General features: G+C 42.1%; 1 protein-coding gene across 1 annotated transcript; it reads left to right on the top strand.

Annotated features, from left to right (window-relative positions):
- Positions 1 to 10,536: 10,536 nt before the first annotated feature.
- On the top strand, positions 10,537 to 19,273 carry PRDX4 (peroxiredoxin 4). Its single transcript, XM_032198096.1, has 7 exons — positions 10,537 to 10,810; positions 13,062 to 13,179; positions 14,263 to 14,379; positions 14,862 to 14,984; positions 16,028 to 16,158; positions 17,759 to 17,793; positions 19,145 to 19,273. The coding sequence occupies exons 1-7, from the start codon at positions 10,537 to 10,539 to the stop codon at positions 19,193 to 19,195; spliced, it is 849 nt and encodes a 282-aa protein (XP_032053987.1). The 3' UTR covers positions 19,196 to 19,273.
- The last annotated feature ends 2,142 nt before the right edge of the window (positions 19,274 to 21,415 follow it).

Here is a 21,415-nt window from a genome sequence, read left to right as displayed (position 1 = left end):
TCCTAGTAATTTCTGACAATCTGTTTGCTGTTTTGAACATCGCTCTGCCCAAGCCAACATTTCTTAGAATCACTCCTAGCCAATCTGAGCTCTGTTTCCTGAGAGGCAACGGGTAATTTAAAGCCCATCTTCAGCAATGTACAGTTGGGTTGATTCTGTCCCGCGTTTGTTATTTTGTACTTGTTGGCTCTGATTGCATGCTGCCATTTCACTGCAATGTCACTTGGTGTTGTGAGATTTTTCTACATTTTGTAAGGCAGATTTTTATTTTTCCTACTGTTAATAACTTAAAGAAACAGTTAGTGCATCACTATTTAGGACGTTTTCCTGGCCACTAATAAGTATGCCGGACATCACAGATCTTAGCACAGACCCCTATGGTATTTCATATGCTACATTCTCCTACTGAAGTAGCCGCCCACCTATTCCCACCCTTCCCATCCCCTTCTTAGCTACTGATCACTCCCAGAGGGGATCTTTCCTTTCATCCTATAGAAATGTTGCTTCTTCAGGACCTTCAGGATCTTTCCTGAAGTCCCTTTAAAAACTGGTGTCAAATTGCCATTTTCATTTTCTGTGGTCCTTCAGTACACAGGATTTATGCGAAGGGGATGTGTATGCCTTTCTCCTTAGCTATGGCAAGTTGGCTTTCACTCCATTTGCAACTCTTGTGGATTGCCCATTGATGAAAAGTTTGAACCCACACAGCTGCACTGACCCTTCCCTTGATGATTCTGGGTTCATCATCTTATTGTTATGGTTACTCATCTAAAGCCTGAGATGTTAAACAAATGAATGCCAGCGACAGACTTCTTCTAATAGCATCCAGTCATTTGGCAACAGATCTGGTAGTTATTCCAAATTAATCTGGTTATTCCAAACAAGATTTAACTTTGCAAACATACTTCAGTGCTTTCTAATTTTGCTTGTTTTTATGTTAACAGGCTTGTTTTTACCTTAGCCCTTTTCTGATTTTTCACTTAATGCCTTGAAATATATAAACGTACCAGTTTCAGTGACAAAGCAACTCACCTCCTCAGAATATGGCACAAGTCCTTAGAGCTTTATACATACAATAAATTAAAAAACATCGGGATCTTAGACACTGTTTTGCGTGTATGAAATGCTATCTGTGAAAGAATTCAATCACAAAATTCATTACAAAATGTGACAAGTGGCCCGAAACCTCCAGTCCTAGCTGCAGTATAGTGTATACCGAATTTTATGAAGTGGTGTAAAGAGAAAATTGTTTCCAGAAGGCATCAGACAGATAAGACAGTAAAGATAAAGACTTCCAGACAACAAGCTGGAAAACAGATCACACAGTGATGCCCAAAAATACACCAGTATAATCAGGTTAGCAATGTTCCAGTTAGCTCTGAGCAGGTAGGTGTGTATCCATGCATGTGACGTAAGACTGGACATTAAAAATGTTCTTGCCTCTGAAAGCAGATCTTATGAAGCATGTTAACATTAATAGATAGTTCTCCACTGATGAGGAAAAAGCTACCAGTGGAAGAAAACTAATGAATTGGAGTTTTGTCACTGACACCCGTGCCTGTGTGTGTACAAGGACGTAAGGATGGACACAGAGCACATGGAGTGCTATAGAAACACATGCATTGAGCTTTGCAGCTCACACATCTTTTAAAATTGAAATGTGAAACAGGTACGCTGGTGCTACTTTCTCCTTGGGAAACGCATTCAAACGATTCATTTCAGATGAAATGCTTTTTGGATGGGGCCGTTTATGTCACTGGAGCTACAGCAAGTGCCACTAGTCAATAACTAGTATCATTTACTGCAAAATTTAGTGTACAAAAATACCTCCCTCCACAGCACTCCAGCAGCCAGGAGGACACATGCATAACAAATATTTCAGTACTTAGCACTCATAAAGAAAGGAAAACCCAGCCGCGTTAGATCCCAAACTCAACCACATTTGGACAATCACTGCACAGAAGCACAGTGTGAATGAACGGTTTCCAGCTAATTAAAACCTAACAGCCACAGCAATGTTTCCAGCCCAGCACGTCTCACTAATGTTTCCTCTTTTTTTTCTCCATTAATGTTCATTTCATGTAATATTTCAGCGGTGTTTGTGTCTCTTGGTGCAGTGTAAGTCCTGATGCCCAGAGCTAGGCCAGTTTCCTTGCATTCATCTTTCATGCCAAGCAGCTGCATCCAGCATTTGTGTACAGCCACAGTGTAGGGCCACAGGCCAACTCTGACCCATGGCAAAAAGAAGACACTCCTCAATCCATCCCTGTTACCATTTCAACCCCCCCAACGTTTTAGCATTGGATTTGGCAATGCTGCACAGAAGACTCAACACTGCCTTTCTTCCAGGTAGCTCTTACAGCTGAGGTGGATTTTTTTGTTATATTGCAAGTTTGTCTTTGTGATGGGACAAAGATACATCTGCAAAATTCCAGGAAACCGGTTGCCTGACAGGTTTGGGGCTTTTCTGTGCCATTGGGGATGAGAGAGCGGGGGCGGTTTCTATCAATTTATTTCCTCTGCTGCTGTGCCGAGAAGCATATCGCCACCGCTGAGCAAACCTCACGCTGCTGACTTGTGAGAGCAGCACCGGCACCGACAGCAGGCTTCAAACCACAGAGTTTCAGGCTAAAAGCAAAAATCCTAGCAGCTTCTGAAAAACAGCCAGCCTCTGTGGCTGCAGACAGAGCAGATTTGCTTTTTTTTTTTTTTGAGGGGGTGCAGAAGGAGGTAGCACACTTACTGACCTCTACGTATCCTGTCACCTGCATCTTCTGTTGGCTCGTTATTCCTCATTTTTCAAAAAATCACCCATCCAGCATTAAAACAGGTCTAGGTAGTGTGTCCACTAAGTGACGTTGGGAGGAGGGACGTACTCTGGGCTACTGGTGAGTTTTTTCCCACCACCACCCCCCTGATAACCACCCTGCAGCTCTCCCAGCATTATCAGAAGCGCCCAGGAGCACCGAGATGAGAAACGCGGATGTGCTGAAGCACGAAACGGCGTGGGATTGCAATGAGCTGCTGATCCTTAACAAATAATTTGGTAAACACAAACAGCCGTTCCCTATGGTGACCTGTTCTCGCATGCCCCGCAGAGCTGTGTGCCAGGTGCGGGAGCAGGCGACTTGCACGGCGCGCTGCTGCTACCTGCAGACAAAACCCATGGCACCGCCAAGCCTGCTCACCACAGCTGGTTCTGACTTTTCCAGTAAGTAAACTGGCCTTAGAGGTAAAAGAAATTGAATCACAAAAGAGGCGATTTGGGGCATTTTTGATGGGGCAGTTCTTAACTTATTCATTGCTGAGCAGCCATATGTTCCAGTCTGCTTGTAATATGGCTACAGGCTCACCAAGAATAAAAGCGTGGTATCAGCCCTCTGTGAAACAGCAGCACATGTTGCAAACGACCTTGAAGACTGTTTTCCTACAGGAAGATCAAGAGATATGGAACCTGACTTTTTGGTGTGGTTTTTCTTTTTTTTTTGTAAGTGCTGCCTGTCTTGTTTCCATTAAAAATACCATCTGGCAGGAATCTAATCTCAGAAATCAACACCCAGGTCTAAGAGAGGAACTCTGCCCCCAAAACTATTCTGTGTTATCAACTTCTTTAACTGGGAACTTCAGCTCACTCAGCCAACTTTTAATAAGCATTTCAAAGCATACGCCTGAGGAGAAATTCCATTTAACAGCTAGCAGTGCAGCAGGTCAACACTGCTTTTTATTTCTCTTACCAATGCCAGCCATCTTAAAGATCTTTGAAGGTTTTGCAGTTTTAAAATCTTTTTTTTTTTTTAAAACAGGGTGTGTTTAACGCTGCCTCCCACATGGTGAACAGCACAGATGAGATGAATTCTGACAAGAGGGCTGCAGCTCCGCAGTCACCCTGCCCTGCCCGTACCCGTACCCGTTTTGGGGTGGTTTTGCTGTTCCTGAAAGCATGGGGAGCACCCCTATGCATCAACAAGAACTGTGTGCATGCTTAACAGCTGGAAGCAGAGATGCGATTTTATTTTCATATTACAGCATGACCAAATCCACTTTTTTACCACTTTAACACTCTAGGTTCCATACAGAAGAAAGTGGTCACGGTATTTTGGCTTTTACCCTTTTAATTTCAGTAGTTATGTTGCACACCATGCTTTACCATACCCTTTAAAGAAGAGAGCAGCAGATACAAACAAATCAGCTGCACACGACCACAGAAATTTTAGTCTCTTCTAAATGTTTTCCTCCATTTTTTGATTCTGTAGTGGTGAGTAAGATCGTAGGGTATAAGCATACAAATGCATTGCACACAAGCAGTATATTTTAAGCGTAGCATCTTGAACACATCTATTATCTTGAAATCCCTATGCTTTTAGTTAAAGAGTTCATAAACCTGCAAACTTGTCTAAATTTTTATGAATAATGTTCTTCAGAAGAAAAAGTAAGCGAACAATAATACACAAAGCTTTTAGATGGTAATTCATCATGGGTTTTGCTGTTATGTTTGTTTGTTTTTTTCTTTTCCCCTAAATTATGGGAAAACAACAGCACTCTTTAAAGTTTAGATGTGGTAGATCAAATATGGGCTCTTGCCCAGAGCCATGGCTTCTCAAGGTCCCGTGTGAAGCTGATAGCCCAAAGCAGAGAAGGAGCTTTGGCTCACGAAGTGGTGAGGTTTGTGTTGACTTAAATCCATGTACAGTTCACCACCAATACAGCTTAAATGCTAAATTAAACTGTGAAAAATACATGAGGTAATGGAAAGAGATTCAAGAGTGATACCTATAGTATATTATGTCTATTTCATTTCCAACTACAAAATTTTGCTTTGCAAGAAAATGTCTAGGTCCTTGCACTACACCAAGCTGACATGTTCAAAGAGTTGAACCTCTGAAATATATGCAGAATTGAATTGTAACAGATGAGGATATTGCCATAAAAAAATGGTAATGTCTTAATTTAGTTATAGTAATTCTAAATGGAGCAAAGAGATTTCTGAAACAGCAAAAAAGAATGAAGGTTCAATATGTTCGGCTTAGTTAAAGTAGAGATTATACTTTTCTGGACTTCTGCTTAAACTCTCAGAAAAAAAAAAAAATGTATGTAGCTAGCAAAAAGGAAGTAGAAACAAAAATCAATTTCAGTACTGCATAGTGACTGGGTTAAAAGTTATCTTCTGTAACTTGTTTCCACCTCTTTCACCAAGAGTCTTATGGCTAGTTTTTGTCTCACTTCATCCTCCTTTAAAGTCTTTAAAATCTTTAAAGACTACTTTAGTCTTCCAATTTCTTTCCTCTTAAGAGACATATTAGAGAAAACTTCCCACTGAAAAATTATACAAGGTTGATTACCTTTATTGTTCACAGAAATTGGGGTAGCTGTTAAGTATTGAATATATCTTTTCATCTTGCATTTCCTACACTTGTGGGTTTCATAATTTAAAAACCAAAACAAAACAAAAGCTTCTGGTACCAGATCCCCAGGTTTTAGAACATGATGGGCACTCGCAGAACGCACTTCAGTTGTTTTAATCGGTATAACAACATCTTACTGCCACCTAGTGGGCAATGTAAAAGCGACCAACACACTAAGGTGAGTGAATATATCTGGTGAAAAGCGATTTTACTCTTTCACGTGTCCAAAGAAAAGAGAAAGAAACCCTAGACATTGAATGGTGCTAGGTTTATAATATGAAAAGGTTTAGCTTTGCAACCAAGGAGAGAGAAGAGAAGGAAGCAGGAAGGAGTAAGAAGAGGAGGTGGGAATTCTTAAAGACCGTTCATTATCCCTGTATCGTGGAAATGACGCCTCCTCTTCTCTGGAATGCCTTGATGTGCTCCACGCCTTGGGCAGCAGGGTCTACCTTTTCAACCATTTCATTTTCCTCCACTTAGCCCAAATGAGAAGTACGCAGTACACCCATAATGTTAAACACAGCTTTAGTGACCACCCACACAAGAGCCATAGACAAGTGTGAACAACCATCAGTGACCTCTGTCTCTGTTCTGGTCTGAGAGGAGCTGGATTTGGGTTTCTACAGGGTGTCTTTCCATCTGTGAGGCTGCTTTGGCAAGCCCCTGTGAGGGCGGGAACACTTCTTGTCTTCTTGTCTGAACTGAGGAGCCAAATTTTCCCCATTTTTCCGGAGGCAGACTGAGCTAGGGGCTTGGGCAAGAATGAGCTAACCTAAGTGCAGACCTCAGGAGGCAGTACCAAAGTCAGGACCCCAAGGGAAAATCCCTACAAACCAATACGAACAACGCTGGCAGGGATCACTGAACTTGACACAGCCGGGGTTATCACTCTGTGGGTCAAGGGCTCCCTGGTCAGCAGCACTGCACAAAGTTAGTTGGGCTGGTTTTGCTCACAGGCTGCCAGCTGTGATGGCTTGGGGCAGGTCTTGATGTTCAGCATTTCTGTTCAGGTGTGGTACCTCAACTCTCCTGGGCAGAACAACAACTTTTAGAGGATGGCATACGCCTAGCAGATCCTGTTCAGTGCTGTTTTTCTCTGTCCTCACTGGTTGGTACAACTGTCCAAAAATTACAGTAATGATCAGAGAAATTTTGAGCACTTTCTTTTAATAATTGTTTTTTAATGCAGTGAGAATAGAAATACAAAGTAAACACATTTACCCACCTCCAGGTGACAGCCAAAGGAGAACTGATAGGGCCCTGCAGGGATGGCATTATTTATTAGGTCAAGGAGACAGCTTTGCAGAACTTGTTTGTTTTCAACACTCTGTAGATTCTGTCATCACTTACACAGGCAAAAGAAAGGTTTGACCGGATGGTGCTTTAGCAACTGTATTCCCACATCTCACCATGACTAGAAGCATCAAGTTGAGCGCTCTGTTTTGTCATGCTCAGTCAAACACATTAATGACATGTTCAGTCCTGTTACTATCACAGGAACCCCGCAGGGTGTCTGACATTGATACCGTGAGGAAACAGAGCTGGCCTCAGTCCACTCACAAGGAGGAGAAAGGGAAAGAAGTTAAACGCAACTTTCCAGTGGGTGGTGTGTTTGCAGAGGAAAAATATCACTTCATCCCCAAACACTGGCATATGCCCCAAAGGTAAGCTGCAGGAGTGAGTATACCTGTTACACCTCTACACTACCTAATGGTGGACTTCACGAAGCTTCAGTTCATATTTAACCAGCATATTGCTTCAGCAGTGACAGTATTAGCTTCAGCTGGAAGTCAGAATGAACCTCCCGTAGAGACAAACACCACCACCAGCCTGACAGGATCCTCAGGGACACTCAGCAGTCAGCAGACACACAGCTAGCCCCACTACTCTAGCCTTAACAAGAGCCAACAAGGAAAAGGCTTCTCTAATTGGTAGTATTAATTGTGGTCATTCTGATCCAGTAACACTTACAGCACAGATGTTTTCCACCATCCTTTCTCCAACAAAGTCTTCTATGCTATAGAGTTTCTGTCATCCATGACAAGCAATACAATATATTTGTTAAAATATCCTTGAGGAGGATAAACCATGAGGAGAATAAAACCAGCTGTGAGTTTCACCAGCACAATACTGAACATCTGCGGCATCTGTTCCAGGAAATGGTGACAGGCATCTTGCTACAGCATGCTATGCTAATTTTTCCAAGATATTCTTATATTAGGTCATTTAAATGTACAGACAGAACCTGTATAACCATTTCTAAGCTATGTCAGTATCCTAAATCACTCCCTGTTTCTGTAACTTAAATGCCATGGTGGCAACGACACCCTGCCACAAACAGGCACTTGCCCAAACTGAATCATACCTGAGGGGTTGAATATGGCATGGCTTGCAATAACACAGCCTTTAATGCAGCTAAGGAAAGGAAGGATTTATAGGTTTTCACTCTGGACATGGTAAACCCTACCAACTTCAGAAGAGCTGTACAAATGGATGATGTTCAGCACAGTGATGAATGTAGCCGGGTATTTCTCTTACTTCATATTAACAGCATAACTTAATTCCATGAATTTAAGCACAAAAATCAGTCTTTGGTTTAAGTATTTCACCACTGGAAAAAGAATGGTGCTTGTGTTCTCCATTTGCACACTGAAGATTGATATATATTTGCATTTCATTGTGGATTCCATCTACAACATTTTTCATTTTTAATTATGTCCAGAAATCTTGATAGTGCAGCAGTAGCCAGAAAGTCTTTCTTGCTGCTCTTTTGAATTCTTTTTAATGCCTACACACACATAATCACATATGAACTTCAAATTAGTGCTATTTAACATTATATTCTGCAGATAAAACCCATTGTCCTTCAGCACTTCCTTCCCTCAAAAGTGGCCTGATTCTTTTCTATGTTGCTGCATTGATTTTATTGGTTTTCTCCTTCATTTATTCGTATTTTAGAAGATCTGCAGGATGTTAACATTATGAGAAATGCATACCTCTCAACCTCTCTTCTTTTTTTTTTCAACTTTACAGTATGACTACTCTTCAAATCATTACTCTTTCTTATGGCTCAAAACACCAGAAAAAAAGAGAAGAGTGGGACAACCACAATAATTTTCTCTGTGCACGCATGAAGGCCATGACTGTCACTTTCCTTACAAGCAGTGAGATTTAGGAAAGTTTGGTTTTAAATTCAGTAGAAGTAGAGATGGATCATGTAAGGCAGTACTCTCTCACCACATTTTAGCAACTTTAACCATAAGGTCACCTGAACCCGAAATCAGTGGGAGTACAAGGACTCTTCAAGCACTTTTATCCACCAGGCCCAGAGCGCATAACACTTTGCACAAGCCAATGAGTTTTGCCCATCTTCCCTTTAATGACTTGTCCCTGATAGAGGAGGAAAGACAAACTTAAATGGCAGCATTTAACTGAAGATCAGACTTTATCCTGCTTCCAACATATTTGAAAGTATAATCAGAGACTGGCCACTATCAACTCACTGTGAAAAAACAAGACAAGAGGACTTTATGTGCCATCAATTCCAGTTCCCCTGCAGGTAGACATTTAATACAACTTCTTATAATTTGCTCACGCATACCAATCAAGCCCTATAGCTGTGTAGGTATTTTGCTTCCATACCTGTCAGAAGGCTGTTCCAGAAGCTTCTTTGGCTCATCGTTGGTAACCTTCAGTCTCTGGAGCTGGGCAAATATGTATGATTATTCCTGTGACAACATCAGTGTGAATGTCATTTTATTTGCACGATCCCTAACCTGTAGAACAAAGAATGGAACTGAAAGGCAAACATGCTAAGATGTGGAAAGAAAACAAACTCCTGGAAAGGAGTATGAAGTTTGGGAGAAGGGAACACTAAGATCACACGTCAAGAAGTCCAAGCATGCCTGTAGAGTCATGTTTCTCCCACTTCCTTTAAATTATTTTCATGAACTATCTTTTCAAAGTGTGGTTTCTGTTGTAGTAAAGCCAGAAAAATAGTAAGATGTGTTCAAGACAAAATATGTTATGACAGGTGCATTGCTAATTCCTTCCTTTACAGAGGCCTGTATTCTTTGAAAACATTCCTCAGTTGTTTTAGCTCTACACTTTAATGTCCCAGAAAGTTACATCCCGATATGTTCTGTATCGTTTTTAAAAGCAAAAAATGGTACTGCCCATTCTGGCACAGGTACTGCACCATCCTGAAAGTACATCTAACACAGATCTCCTGCAGAGATAGGAGGTGATGTAGATGTTCCTCTGTCAAAGCCTGAACTACCGGTTTCTCCAGAGGATGGCATCCACTGAGCTCCAAGTGCAAAAGATTGATGGCGCCCCCACTTTGGATGAGGCATGCCTTCAGCTTCTCTCATCTTCACTTTCATGGACACTGGTTACAATTTAACTCTCAGACCTGAACCGTCTCAAATAGATGTACCTGGCAAAGCCCTGTTCAGCCAGATGCTGTGCTGCAAAACCTTTCCTACAGCTTGTCACAGTTTACTTATGGTCCTCAATTTTTTTGCTCCCTGCTGAATTACCCTCGAGGTATGCTTACATGTGACATATGCAGCTACTCTGATATATGAACCGCATTTTACTCGGCGCTGAGCAAAATGGTGTCCCATGAGGCAAACAAACTGGCCTTAAGAGGCACGTTGCAAGCCTCGGTTGTGTTTAACCACGTTCTTCATGCAGCCGGCACCTGCGTGACATGGGGCTCGTTCACAAATTGATGCCTATATGGCAGCTGTTCGAGATCCTTGACCTAACACCGTATGTTCGCATGCGTTTAGTTCATCTGATAGGGTAGAAAACAAAAGCTCGGGTCAGCGTAGATGGATGGATATAACCACATATGACGAAATGCCCACAGAACCCACACTGCCGCAGATACGAGATAAGAGATGGGAGAAAGCTTGCTGCAGCCCCCCCCCCCCCCCCCCCTGCAATCACGCACGGGACTACACACACACTCTTTTTTCGCATTTTCCTTTATTCTTTCCCTCAGGAGAGGCACAGCACCGACCCCTTCCCCCCATGATGCCGGCGCAGCCGCCGTGAGGCGAGGCCGGGGGCCAGGCTCCTCCCCGCCGCCGCCCCTCGGCGGGGACGTGCAGCGGCTCGGCGGGCCATGGAGGCCGGGCGGCGGGGGCTGCGGGCGGGCAGCGGGACGGGGACGAGGACGAAGACGAGGACGGGGACGGGGACAGGGGGCAGCGCCCTGCTGGTGGCCGTGCTGGCGGTGCTGGCGGTGCGCGGCGCGGCCGCGGAGGCGGAGGACCCGCGGGCGGCTCGGCAGCGCGGGGACGAGCAGTGCCACTACTACGCCGGCGGACAGGTCTACCCCGGGGAGGCGGCGCGCCTGCCCGTCACCGACCACTCGCTGCACCTCAGCCAGGCCAAGAGTAGGTGCGGGGCCGGCGGGAGGAGGAGGAGGAGGAGATGGAGGAGGAGGAGGAAAAGGGGGGTGCACGGAGCCGATAGCGGCTGTGGGGGGCGGCGGGGCCGCCACGTCAGGCGGAGCGCCCGGGGCGGGGCGCCCCGAGCCCGGGGTCCCGCCGGGAGCATTTTGTGTCCCGCCCCGCGGCTCTGTCGTGGCACGGGGAGGGCTGATGTGGCGTTTAACGGGTCGTCCCCGAGGCCTGCCTTCACAGAAGGGTCGGCGGGTTAAGGGAGGGGTGTTATGAAGCGAGGCGAAGTAGCGAAAGGTCACCTCAGGCACGCCGTGCCTCAGGGAGACGCTGTGCTGCACCGCCTGCACATGGCAGCGCCGTGAGGGCACACAGGCAGAGGGCAGGCGGGTTACACCTCCCCACAGCAGCAAAATTGCTGCTAATTAGACAGCAGGACAGCTCACGGCCATCGCTGGGGTTGGTTCATCGCTTCTGTGCCTACACGGGTTAATTGCTCTGCGGCAGGTGCAGGTGCAAGCAGCTTTGCTGGAGGTGCAGGGTAATAGTGTGCAGGGACACCTCTGCCCTTGGAGAGCCCAGTTGTGTGGAGCAGGGAGGGGAGAGATGCCCAACAGCTGTAAGGTTTTAAGGCCTTTCCCTGCACCAAGCCGGGACATAACTTCCATTTTAAATGTTTGCTGAGAGATGCAATGAGAAAAAGCAGTCAAGATCCGTGTAACCAACATTGTTTGTTTTTTTTTTCCTCCCTGTGTAATACAAGTTATTACAGTATCCCCGACAACTATTTTTAAAGAAAAAAAAAGTATTTAATTTTAAAAAAATCTCAAAATACAGCAAGTTTAGTTTCCCTGCTGCCTTCTTCCATATCTGAAGGTTAGCTGACCTTCAGTCATATCCTACAACGTGATATGATTGGGGTGGCTGTTTTTTTTTTTTAAAGAACGACATACTTGAAACACTTCTGAAAAGCTCTAAATAACTCAGATATCAATACCAGCTTTCACTTGAAAATTGTCCCTTACCTACAAAGACTCAATAAAAACGCATTGGAGTGAAGTCCTCAGCTTGGTATATGATAGAAAGAATTCTACAGAAGAGTCAAGAGGAAGAACGTTTCTTTAAAAAAAAAAATTCAAAGTAAACTGAAAGTATCAGTCATGGCTACTGATTTTCTGTACTTGCATTACTGTATCCCTTGTAGGTTATACAAAGTGAAACCTACAAAGACTGTTACCACTTACAGGCATGGCTGTGTCTGATGTTTTGGGGTATTTTTTTTTTTGTGATCTTTATTGTATATACCCTCTAACTATATTTTGCAGCTGTGGGTTGCCTGAGAAAAAACGACTAACAATGTAGTTATCATCTAGATAGTAATTAAGATTCCGTATATTTTTCTCAACAGCAAAATAGTTTCCTGGGGCTGCATGTCAAGGTCCTTGACATCACAAGTATACTCAGATCAGTTGGGTTGGACCTTATATCTCCAGCGTACCCTACATTTGTCTCAGAATTCACATTGAAAATAGTACCTATCAGAATAATTTCTAATATTTTAAAATTCAAGGTTAATCCCTTTCAGTAAGAATAGTAAATACCTTTCATCGGTTTTAATTTGATTTCTTTTAATACAGCCATCTTCAAGACACAATTTGCTTAGGAGTTGTAATTTAACATATACTGCATTTTCAGGCATTTGCTTCTAAACATGTTGTAGCGTGTATTTTCATGTGAACTTGAATTGCAAGTAGTTTTTCATGGCTAAAGAGTATTGCTCTAAAGAGTAACAATATGAATTTAGACCATCTTACGCTTCTGTTTCATAGCAGTTATTCAGACAAAAATAATGTAGTTTCCTGAAATCTAAAAGAGTTTCTCCTTCAGTCTGACAGATGTTCTGTCATGAGCTGCTAGTGAACATGTGGTTTGTTAAATATGCAGAGATAATGTTTGTGTGGCCTTGGTTATGCAATTGTGTGAGTGGTTCAGAAGGCTCATATATAGCACAAGTAAGTCCAATTAATTGCTTTCCCTGCATACTTAAATGTACAGGTCTTCATCATTCTGTAACCTCTGTCAGCTTTGAACTTTCTAAAGTTTGTTTCTGTAATTGTGTGTGGTAGGTTGTTATTCAAGCAAAGGAAAGAACAGTCGTCCTTGTGCATGAGCTGGCTAATAAGCAGCTTTGTTTGAACATGTGCTTTGTACTCTGACTGTAATTTCAATGTTCTTTGTATTCCAGTCTCCAAGCCAGCACCTTACTGGGAAGGAACAGCAGTCATTAATGGAGAGTTTAAAGAGCTGAAATTAACCGATTATGAAGGAAAATATCTTGTGTTCTTCTTCTATCCTCTTGACTTGTAAGTATGACCTGAGTGGACAAATCAAGTGCACCTACAGCAGACCGATAATTCATCCCTTTTTATCTTTTTTTTTGGGGGGGGTCTTTTCTGTTTGGAAAGGATTTGGAAAAGAAAAAGGGAGTGATAGAAGAAAATGCATTATTTGCATTTGTATTTTCATTGTGCATTGGTAGAATTACAACACGATATTTGTCATACTAGTGTGTCCACTGCTTTGTGTCTCCATATAAAAAAAAACAAAAACTGCAGTCTGTAGTACCCAGTAAGCAACCTCTATGTTTCATACTGTGCTGTAAGTCGCTGCTGCAAACAAAGGAGAGCATCCCATCGGGATTTTCCGGATTACATCTAGGATGTTAAGAGATAGTGTTTTCCCTTTAAGTTCATCCCATAACATCCTAAGAACATTTAACATTACTCCCCTTTATTTGGAATGCAGTAAGTCCACTGGCTGAGTGAAAACATTTCTACTTTCTGCGAAACAATCCCGTTCTTTCCCACAAAATGAAAAAAGGAAGCAGTATAGTGACAAAGATGCATAACTAGCTTGCTTTTATATAGAGGAGTAACTTGCCTCCTGGCCCTTAGTTTCAAAGCCCTAGAAATTGTGATTTTTTACCACTTTATTTCTTCTATAGTGGAAAAATTTCAAATCAAAATAGACAATATCTGCAGATGTATGCTGTAACAAGAAGTTACCAATATATTCCTCTGAAAAACTTGGCATGTTGTGCTTAAATTCAGCCCCTTAATATTCATGAAGTCTAAATGAAAGTAACTATAAGAACACTTATTATCCAGATTGCAAACTGACTGACTGTAGGTTTCTAATATTCAGTAATACACTGTATCAAAGCTAGAATCAGACTGGAAAACTTGTCAGGCAGCATTTTGGTAAATAATTGAAGAAGCATTAAAAAGATAAGTAAAGGCTGAAATATTTCTGATAAATACACTGCTCTTTTTTTTTTTTTTTACTTAAAAAAAATTAACTGCTTTGAAAAAGCAACTTATTAGTTAAGCTGAGAACCTACTAGATGATCATGAAATTTTGACTGTATTTTCTTTTAAATTATCTAGTACATTTGTATGTCCTACTGAGATAATCGCCTTCAGTGACAGAATTGAAGAATTCAGAGCAATAAATACCGAAGTAGTAGCATGTTCTGTGGACTCAAAGTTCACTCACTTAGCATGGTATGTATCTTACGCTTGTCTTTTACTAAAAATTATTCATGGGTTCATCTGAGCTGAGGAACTGTGTCCTCTGTTAACTCTAGTGTGTGAGAAGTACCTCTATCTTTGAAGCCTGTTTAATATGCATTGCTCGAAATATGTCATGTTCCACTCCAAAATACGTCAAATACAAAAAAAGAGATAAGGATTCCAGTCTCTGTAAAAGTGAGTTGCATTCTCCCAATCCATTAGTATGTTGGACTATACTGGTATAAAGCAAATACGGTTGAGTAGAAAGAGGTCTTTATTAGTAGATAAGGCCAAATACTGCAGAAGATCTACTGAACCATAGATAGCGTTCATCTTCCTTGTGTGCAGAGCAAAAAAGAGAATTGTTACTTGCACAAAATCCTTCTGTCTGTACTGTTCTGTTTTTTACTTAATTTAGTGTAGAGAATATAAATCTTTATGAAGAATACATCTGTATCTCATTTCTTTCAAAGGATTAATACTCCAAGAAAACAAGGAGGACTTGGACCTATGAAGATTCCCCTTCTTTCGGATTTGACGCACCAAATTTCAAAGGATTATGGTGTATATCTGGAAGACCAAGGGCATACCCTTAGGTATTTCACTTGGTTACAGTTCGTGTTGCTTTGGGGTAGCACTTACTGTTTCATATCTAAAGATGCTTTTGGAATTTCTCTTTAATGCTCTCCATTGAGCGATATATATTAATATCAAAGTATTTTTTGTGGGTGTGTGCAATAGCACATCCCGTGATCTTGCACTGTGAGCACTTCAAGCTCCTCTTTATGGTATATTGGCAAGCCTACCACTAACTTGCAGCATATACATACAAAAGAGCTTACCTTCCCATTTACACAGTCTAAATGTCACAATAAAACATCATGCCGGTTATCTATATCCTCATACAAAGAAAGTAATTTGTGTTAAGGAACTTTCATATGAAGTCTTCCTTTAATTCTTGAAAAATAGGAGGACTCAGCAGTCTGATTGGGGTCATAGTAACCCCCCACAGATGCAGGCATACTTCTTTGTTGACGAGCTATGCAGCACCAGAATGTGGTACTGTCGCAAAGCAAGAGCGGTTTTGACTTGAGAATTCTTGCCCAGAAACAAAATAAGTACTCAAGAACACCAAAAAAAAAAAAAAAAAAAGCTGTAATGAATCAAAACAGGGGGCATATTTGATAACCCAATGTAACAACAGGCATCAGCAGATGCAAGGGCAAGGCAAGCATGCAGCGAGAATTCCCCAGAATTGCTGTTATTCAAGGACTTCCCAAGTCAAGACTGGAGCCAAGACTGCTGGTAACTAACAGCTCTAAAAATTGTATCTTTTGTAAACTTGATCAATTCCTTTTGGGAACTGCCTGACACCATAGCATCTGCAACATCCCCTGGCAGAGCCTGCCAAAGTTTAGTTTTACATTCTGCATGAAAGTACCTGTTTGTTTTTAATTTGCCCTCAGCTCCTCTAATAGCCCAGGTAGAGAACAGTGGGTCAGTAGTATTCTAAGGAGGTGGGTATTGTATAGGACTTGCAGGGATCAAATTCTTCCCATCCAGCAGACATAAAGTGTTTGATAAAACAATGTAATTAGTTATGTTTCCTACAAAAAAAAAATATTTGTTTTTTCAACAGAGGCCTTTTCATAATTGATGATAAGAGAATCCTTCGACAGATCACCATGAACGACCTGCCCGTTGGGAGATCAGTGGATGAAACTCTCCGTTTGGTACAGGCATTCCAGTACACAGACAAACATGGAGAAGGTGCTCTTTTAAATTCTTTCAAGTTGAAGATACTTTTACTTACCCTGAAAGCTGTCTTTGTAGCTTTTGGAAGGTTACTCAGGAGCATTAGAGACTAGCTTTACGAACTGAATGAAGTGGTTTGGTTGTCCTGCGATGAGATTGTGTGGTCCTTGTTCCCTCATAGGCTGTTTCTAGTGTAGTAATTTTCATTTTGCTTCACATCTATGTGAACTCAGAGCATAAAGCATTCCCCAGCCTGAACAGAGGCATTGTGTGCTACATGTCAAAAGCAGAAAGCTCTTAAAACACCATGCCCTGAAGAACCAGGCCAAATATTTCAGTATGTTCTGACATCCTCAAAGAACTGAGATGCAGGCAGTCCTTGTCCTGTATCATTTGTTGATGGTCTGTGACAAATAACTGAGGGTGCTTCACATCAAGAAACACGGTGTTGCTGTGTTAGACTGCCATTCCCGTGTTCTTTACAAGCACTACGTGATCATTTTCCCCTGACAAAGAAGCTTTCACTGCCTTGTCATTACTCTGTCTCAAGTACAGCTGGCTGTATTCCCCCACTACAGTTCAGGCATAGGATAAGCTTCTCAGATTTTTTGAAATAATACATTTAAACAAATACATCAGTTAGAACATTTGTTTAACTATTAATACACAGATTCAGCAGCTTAACCTCCATTTTAACTCAGTTTCACTTGGTATTTAGAAGTACCTTTATCTGAAGGTACAAATCATTGTTACGCTTGACTGTACAGAATTTTAACAGCTAAATGCTGATACTTAGGATGTGTGTACTTGAGTAAGGAAATTGAGTCTCTTATTTAGATACAAAGCTGTCTTAGAGAATCTTGATCTGTGCAGTGTGTTGTCCAGGATATCATTTTTTCCACCTGTTCATGAAAACTTTGTAGCTTCTGCATGAATGCTGAGAGCCTCCCTAGAGGTTTTACTGGATTCTTTGCACAAAACAGGAGAAAAAGTTCTTCACAGTTCCTGAATTGTATTTGTTGTATGTTTTTTGTCTGATAGCACACCTTAAAGCAGTGTAATACTACAGAACCCATTGGGCTAAAGCCTCACAAGGAGACTTCTGAATAAACTGCAACTGCACGGATGGTCACAGAGCATTTAGTCACATTGCGTGTGAACTGCATGCTGTAGTCCCTTTGCTCCTTAACAGGGCTTCAAATAAAATCGCTCAGTTTCTTCTGGGAACTCCGAACTGAGAAAGGTGGATAGGTCTCTGTGTAGTCACCTGAACTTTATCATGAAACTTTCATGTCCAGACAGCATGGGTGTTTTTAGATGCTATTTTCCCAGTGCTTTGTCTAAAACAGCCTAAGAATTAAACCAAGGTACAGCCATCCACCCAGAAATGGGCAGCTTTCAGTTAAGAGAAGTGCTAGGGGGTATCAGTCATGGACTGGTACTGACGCCATCCCTTGTATAACAAAAACTGTGTATCTATTAGTGGCAGATACTTAAATCTGACGCTTGGTGCTGTTTTACTTCAAGTTCAGAAGGGGAAGTGTCTATAACTTTACTGAGCGCAAAATTTAAGCGTGTTATTCTTATAAACTATCTTTTTTTTTTTTTCTTCCAGTTTGCCCTGCTGGTTGGAAACCTGGCAGTGAAACAGTAAGTCACTTTTGATACTTAAATGCATGTATTCTTGGAAAACACACAATTATCGTTTCCACTAAAATCAAGTCCAAACTCTTTGCAACATTCAGTAAGACGAAGTAAGTTGACTCACAACGTTATGGTTAAAGCTTGAGTGGAAGTCGGAAGCTCCTGCTTCCAGTTATTTGACCATACAAATTGTTGGTTCTGTGGAGTCACTGTGGATCCTAGGCACTCCCCAGGAAAAATGATGCAAGCTCACAGGCTGCTTTCGTGTCTGACAGAGACAGTGTGCTACTATCACAGCTCCAGCAGAGAGCACTGCTTTGCTGTGCAGGAGCTCTTCTGCCTCTCTCAGTACTCGCCTATGAGTGAACACAAGCAGAAGAGCTGAGGTTCAGATAAACACCCGTTGAACTCATTTGTCTTCTCTGCGCTTGGATCAAGCCTCAGCAGAATAACGAAGCTTTTACTAGAGGTCTGAGCTGCCTAGTTGAGATGAGATCATGGTCATTCATTTGAGAATGTGGCTTTCTTCTGAATTGTCTGGTGATGACTGAGCATTGTTGTTTCAGGGCTGTCTCAACAAAAAGCAGGTCCTAGCAGCCTCCAACTAAGGAGAGTAGTGAGCATTTTAATTGATAATAAAACCAGGAACGTTTCTTTACTGGATATGAAAATTTTCCAGGAAGATTGGAGTCACCTCTTTAAAGCCAGCAGAAGATTGTCTTAGTGGACAAAGCTGGATATTAAGAGCATAAGGTGAAAGAGGGCTTGCTGACCTCATAGAAAGACACAATCTGGCACTGAGAAGTTCTGCCCTCCATAACCACAGATTACCAAATAATACATAGGCAGTTCTCTTTCTCCTCTTTGCAAAAGATGCAGATAACTTAAACAGCAGCGTAGTTCAGAATCACTTTCTCAAAGATGTAGCCATGCCTTGTAAATGTGTTTGATTTAATTAGATCAAACCAGAGGAAGCCATGAGAGTGTGGTGGCCAAGGGAAGAACTGTAAGTAAATTCTAAGGCACTTGATTAGAGATACTAGTTTATTAAAATACCTTGTTCTGGGGGCAAGCGACATAGAGGTATTTGCTCTCATCTGCCAAAACTCTTCCTTTGGGAGGCTGCACTCTCTTCTTCCCCCAGTTAATTAAATATTTCTGCTACTGCTGTTAGGTGTCTTTAAAGATGAACAGTAATCTAATATCAGGTCAAATGATAAATTACTCTTCCATGTGTTGCTTGTGGGTTGGTCTTGGCATCATCTTTTGAAATATTGTGCTGTTCTGGTTTCACGATTTGTTGCATTTGCATGGGTTTGTTTTTAGGCTAACACTTCCCTTTTTGTTTCTTGCACAGATAATTCCAGATCCAGCCGGAAAACTGAAGTATTTTGATAAACTAAACTGAAGTTCAGTTCTCTTGAATTACATAGGTCACATTCAACTTGATTTTTGCCAATAAAATTTCCTTAATTTTGTTAACTTTCATGAGTGATTAATATATAACTCTAGTTGCTCAAGTACAAGTCTAACCTGCTTGAAGCACAGATACTTCATTAGTTATTCCTATGAGGTACGTGTTCTCCCCGTAAGTTTTGGTTAGGTACTTGGTTTTCCCAAAAGTTATTTTTCTTAGCAAAACTTACAAATCTAAGCTGAGACTGCTATGGATAGATTGCTTGATTTCGGCAAAAATCTTGTCTGCTTGGTCACAGCCTAGAAACTAAAGCTAGAAAAGAATCACTAGGTTATGGTATGTTAGATCCAGGGGAAGTAGCAGCGTTGACCAGCTGCCCAGATTCCTCACTGCACGGAGAGAGGCAGAGGCGGCTGCTTCAGCTCTGAGAGTACTTGCCTAAGCACACGCCCAGGGCAGAGGGACCTTACAGCCTTTTGAGTACAGCCTTCAGCAACCCTGAAGCACCAAAGATGTCAACGTGCTCGAATAACTCCAAGCAACAGCAGCACGACTAATGCAGGCCCAGCCTCGTGGCTGTTCGTAATCCCAAGGCACAAAACAAGCCCAATATACGTGCCTGCACTGTAGCAGTTGTGCCCTCCTCTCCAGCAACACCTGTAAAACTTCGCCTGCCTCTCTGGCAAGGCTACTCGTTCCCACCGAGTACTGGCAGAAAGAACCTTTGTTACACCAAGCCAGCAAACGACACAAACAGAGATAACTTATCGCCTGCATTTTAAATGTTTTCCAGCCTACGGTGCCTTGCTGAGCCAGGTGAGGAGCAGCTTAGAGGAACAAAACCACAGGTTGTATCACGACAGCAGATAGCAGCAGCAACAGCGTCAAACAAAAGCAGACATGGAAAGCTGTATGAACCCTGAGCCAGGAAAAGAAAACAGCACCAAGACGTTTACTGAGAAAAAACCCAGATCCTGATCTGCACGCTTCTTTGAAAATAGCACATTTAGGTGCACAGCAGTGTAGCTGTGCCCAGTTTAAAGGCCTCAGTCCTCTAAACACGTGTAAGGAATGGGCTAAGGAATCATTCATGGTAATGAAGTGCCGAGGCAGTAGGTACCCACCCGTCTTCTATGTGCACAACCCATTCTTGCCTACTGCTTGGTTTAAGGGTTTCCAACATCTTGTTAGCATACCTGGAAGAGTTTCATGCCCAGCTGTAGGATCAAGAGCTTCAAATAAGTGCAAGCAGGACCAAAATTGAAATCCTAAATATTTTTTAGGCAACAAATAAAAGCAATGTTATCTTCTGAAAGGAAAAACCACCAGCAAAACCCACTGAGGTTGCACTGAGCATCTTCAGCACTGCTCAAAACATGCCCCTTTCCAATTTCAGTGCAGAGAGTTGAATCTAAGAATCTGATTTAGAGACACTACTTTGAAAAATACTGATTGGCATCACAACCACCTCAAATTAACTCAAATACCCTGGGCAGGGCCATCTGCAATGCTCTCTTGCAGAAGACACAGTGGTCTGCTCTGCCCGTGCTTTCACCTGAGATCTGAAATGGTGGCAAATTGCACCTCACACAGCTCTGCCTCCCCAGCCTTTCCTAGGGCCAACACCTCCCAGTATTCACTGGCCTCTCTTGCAGTACGTGAAGTGCAGATGCAGACTGCCATTTTGAACTTGTCTTTTGAAAAGGAAAAAAGACAAAATTTCCAGGGCTCCAATTTCTTCCAGCCTTAGCAAAAGCTATCCTCGAGCTCAAGCCCATGAAGCCGTATCTCACGTACATACCTAGTTTAAAATTCATTCAGCAGAGCACCGACAATCAAACAAGCCTGTCAGCAGACAAAGAGTGAACATACAGTAAAAAAAATAATAATAATAAAATATGCAGTAATTTTAGAGAATGTTTCTGAACTAAAACCCTCACTCCCCGGCTATGCTGAGCCAACAAGTTTCTTCCATGATTTAGTTGCAAAAGTCTCATGAATATTTGAAGAGGGACTACCAGAAGCTGTTAGGGTGAGTTTGAATAAGTAACTTCAGGCTTTGAAAATAAATAAATAAATAAAATAAAAAAACATGGGAAAATAGAGAAATTTAAAACAAAGTGCTTTTTCAGACACTGAGCTCAGCCAATGCCAGAGCTCCTTTACATCAGCAACAACTGAGAGGGCCAGGGGAGGCAATCCAGCTACCAC

The sequence above is a fragment of the Aythya fuligula genome, chromosome 1, assembly GCF_009819795.1.
Source record: "Aythya fuligula isolate bAytFul2 chromosome 1, bAytFul2.pri, whole genome shotgun sequence".
Lineage (NCBI taxonomy): Eukaryota > Metazoa > Chordata > Aves > Anseriformes > Anatidae > Aythya > Aythya fuligula.
This window is presented reverse-complemented; position numbering and strand designations above follow the sequence as displayed.

Excerpts from the sequence above, each read along its gene's own strand:
- PRDX4 (XM_032198096.1), top strand. The coding sequence starts at position 10,537 with ATGGAGGCCGGGCGGCGGGGGCTGCGGGCGGGCAGCGGGACGGGGACG. Across the intron at positions 13,180-14,262 it reads TTCTTCTATCCTCTTGACTT|TACATTTGTATGTCCTACTG; the intron begins GTAAGTATGACC and ends TAAATTATCTAG. Across the intron at positions 14,380-14,861 it reads AAGTTCACTCACTTAGCATG|GATTAATACTCCAAGAAAAC; the intron begins GTATGTATCTTA and ends TTTCTTTCAAAG.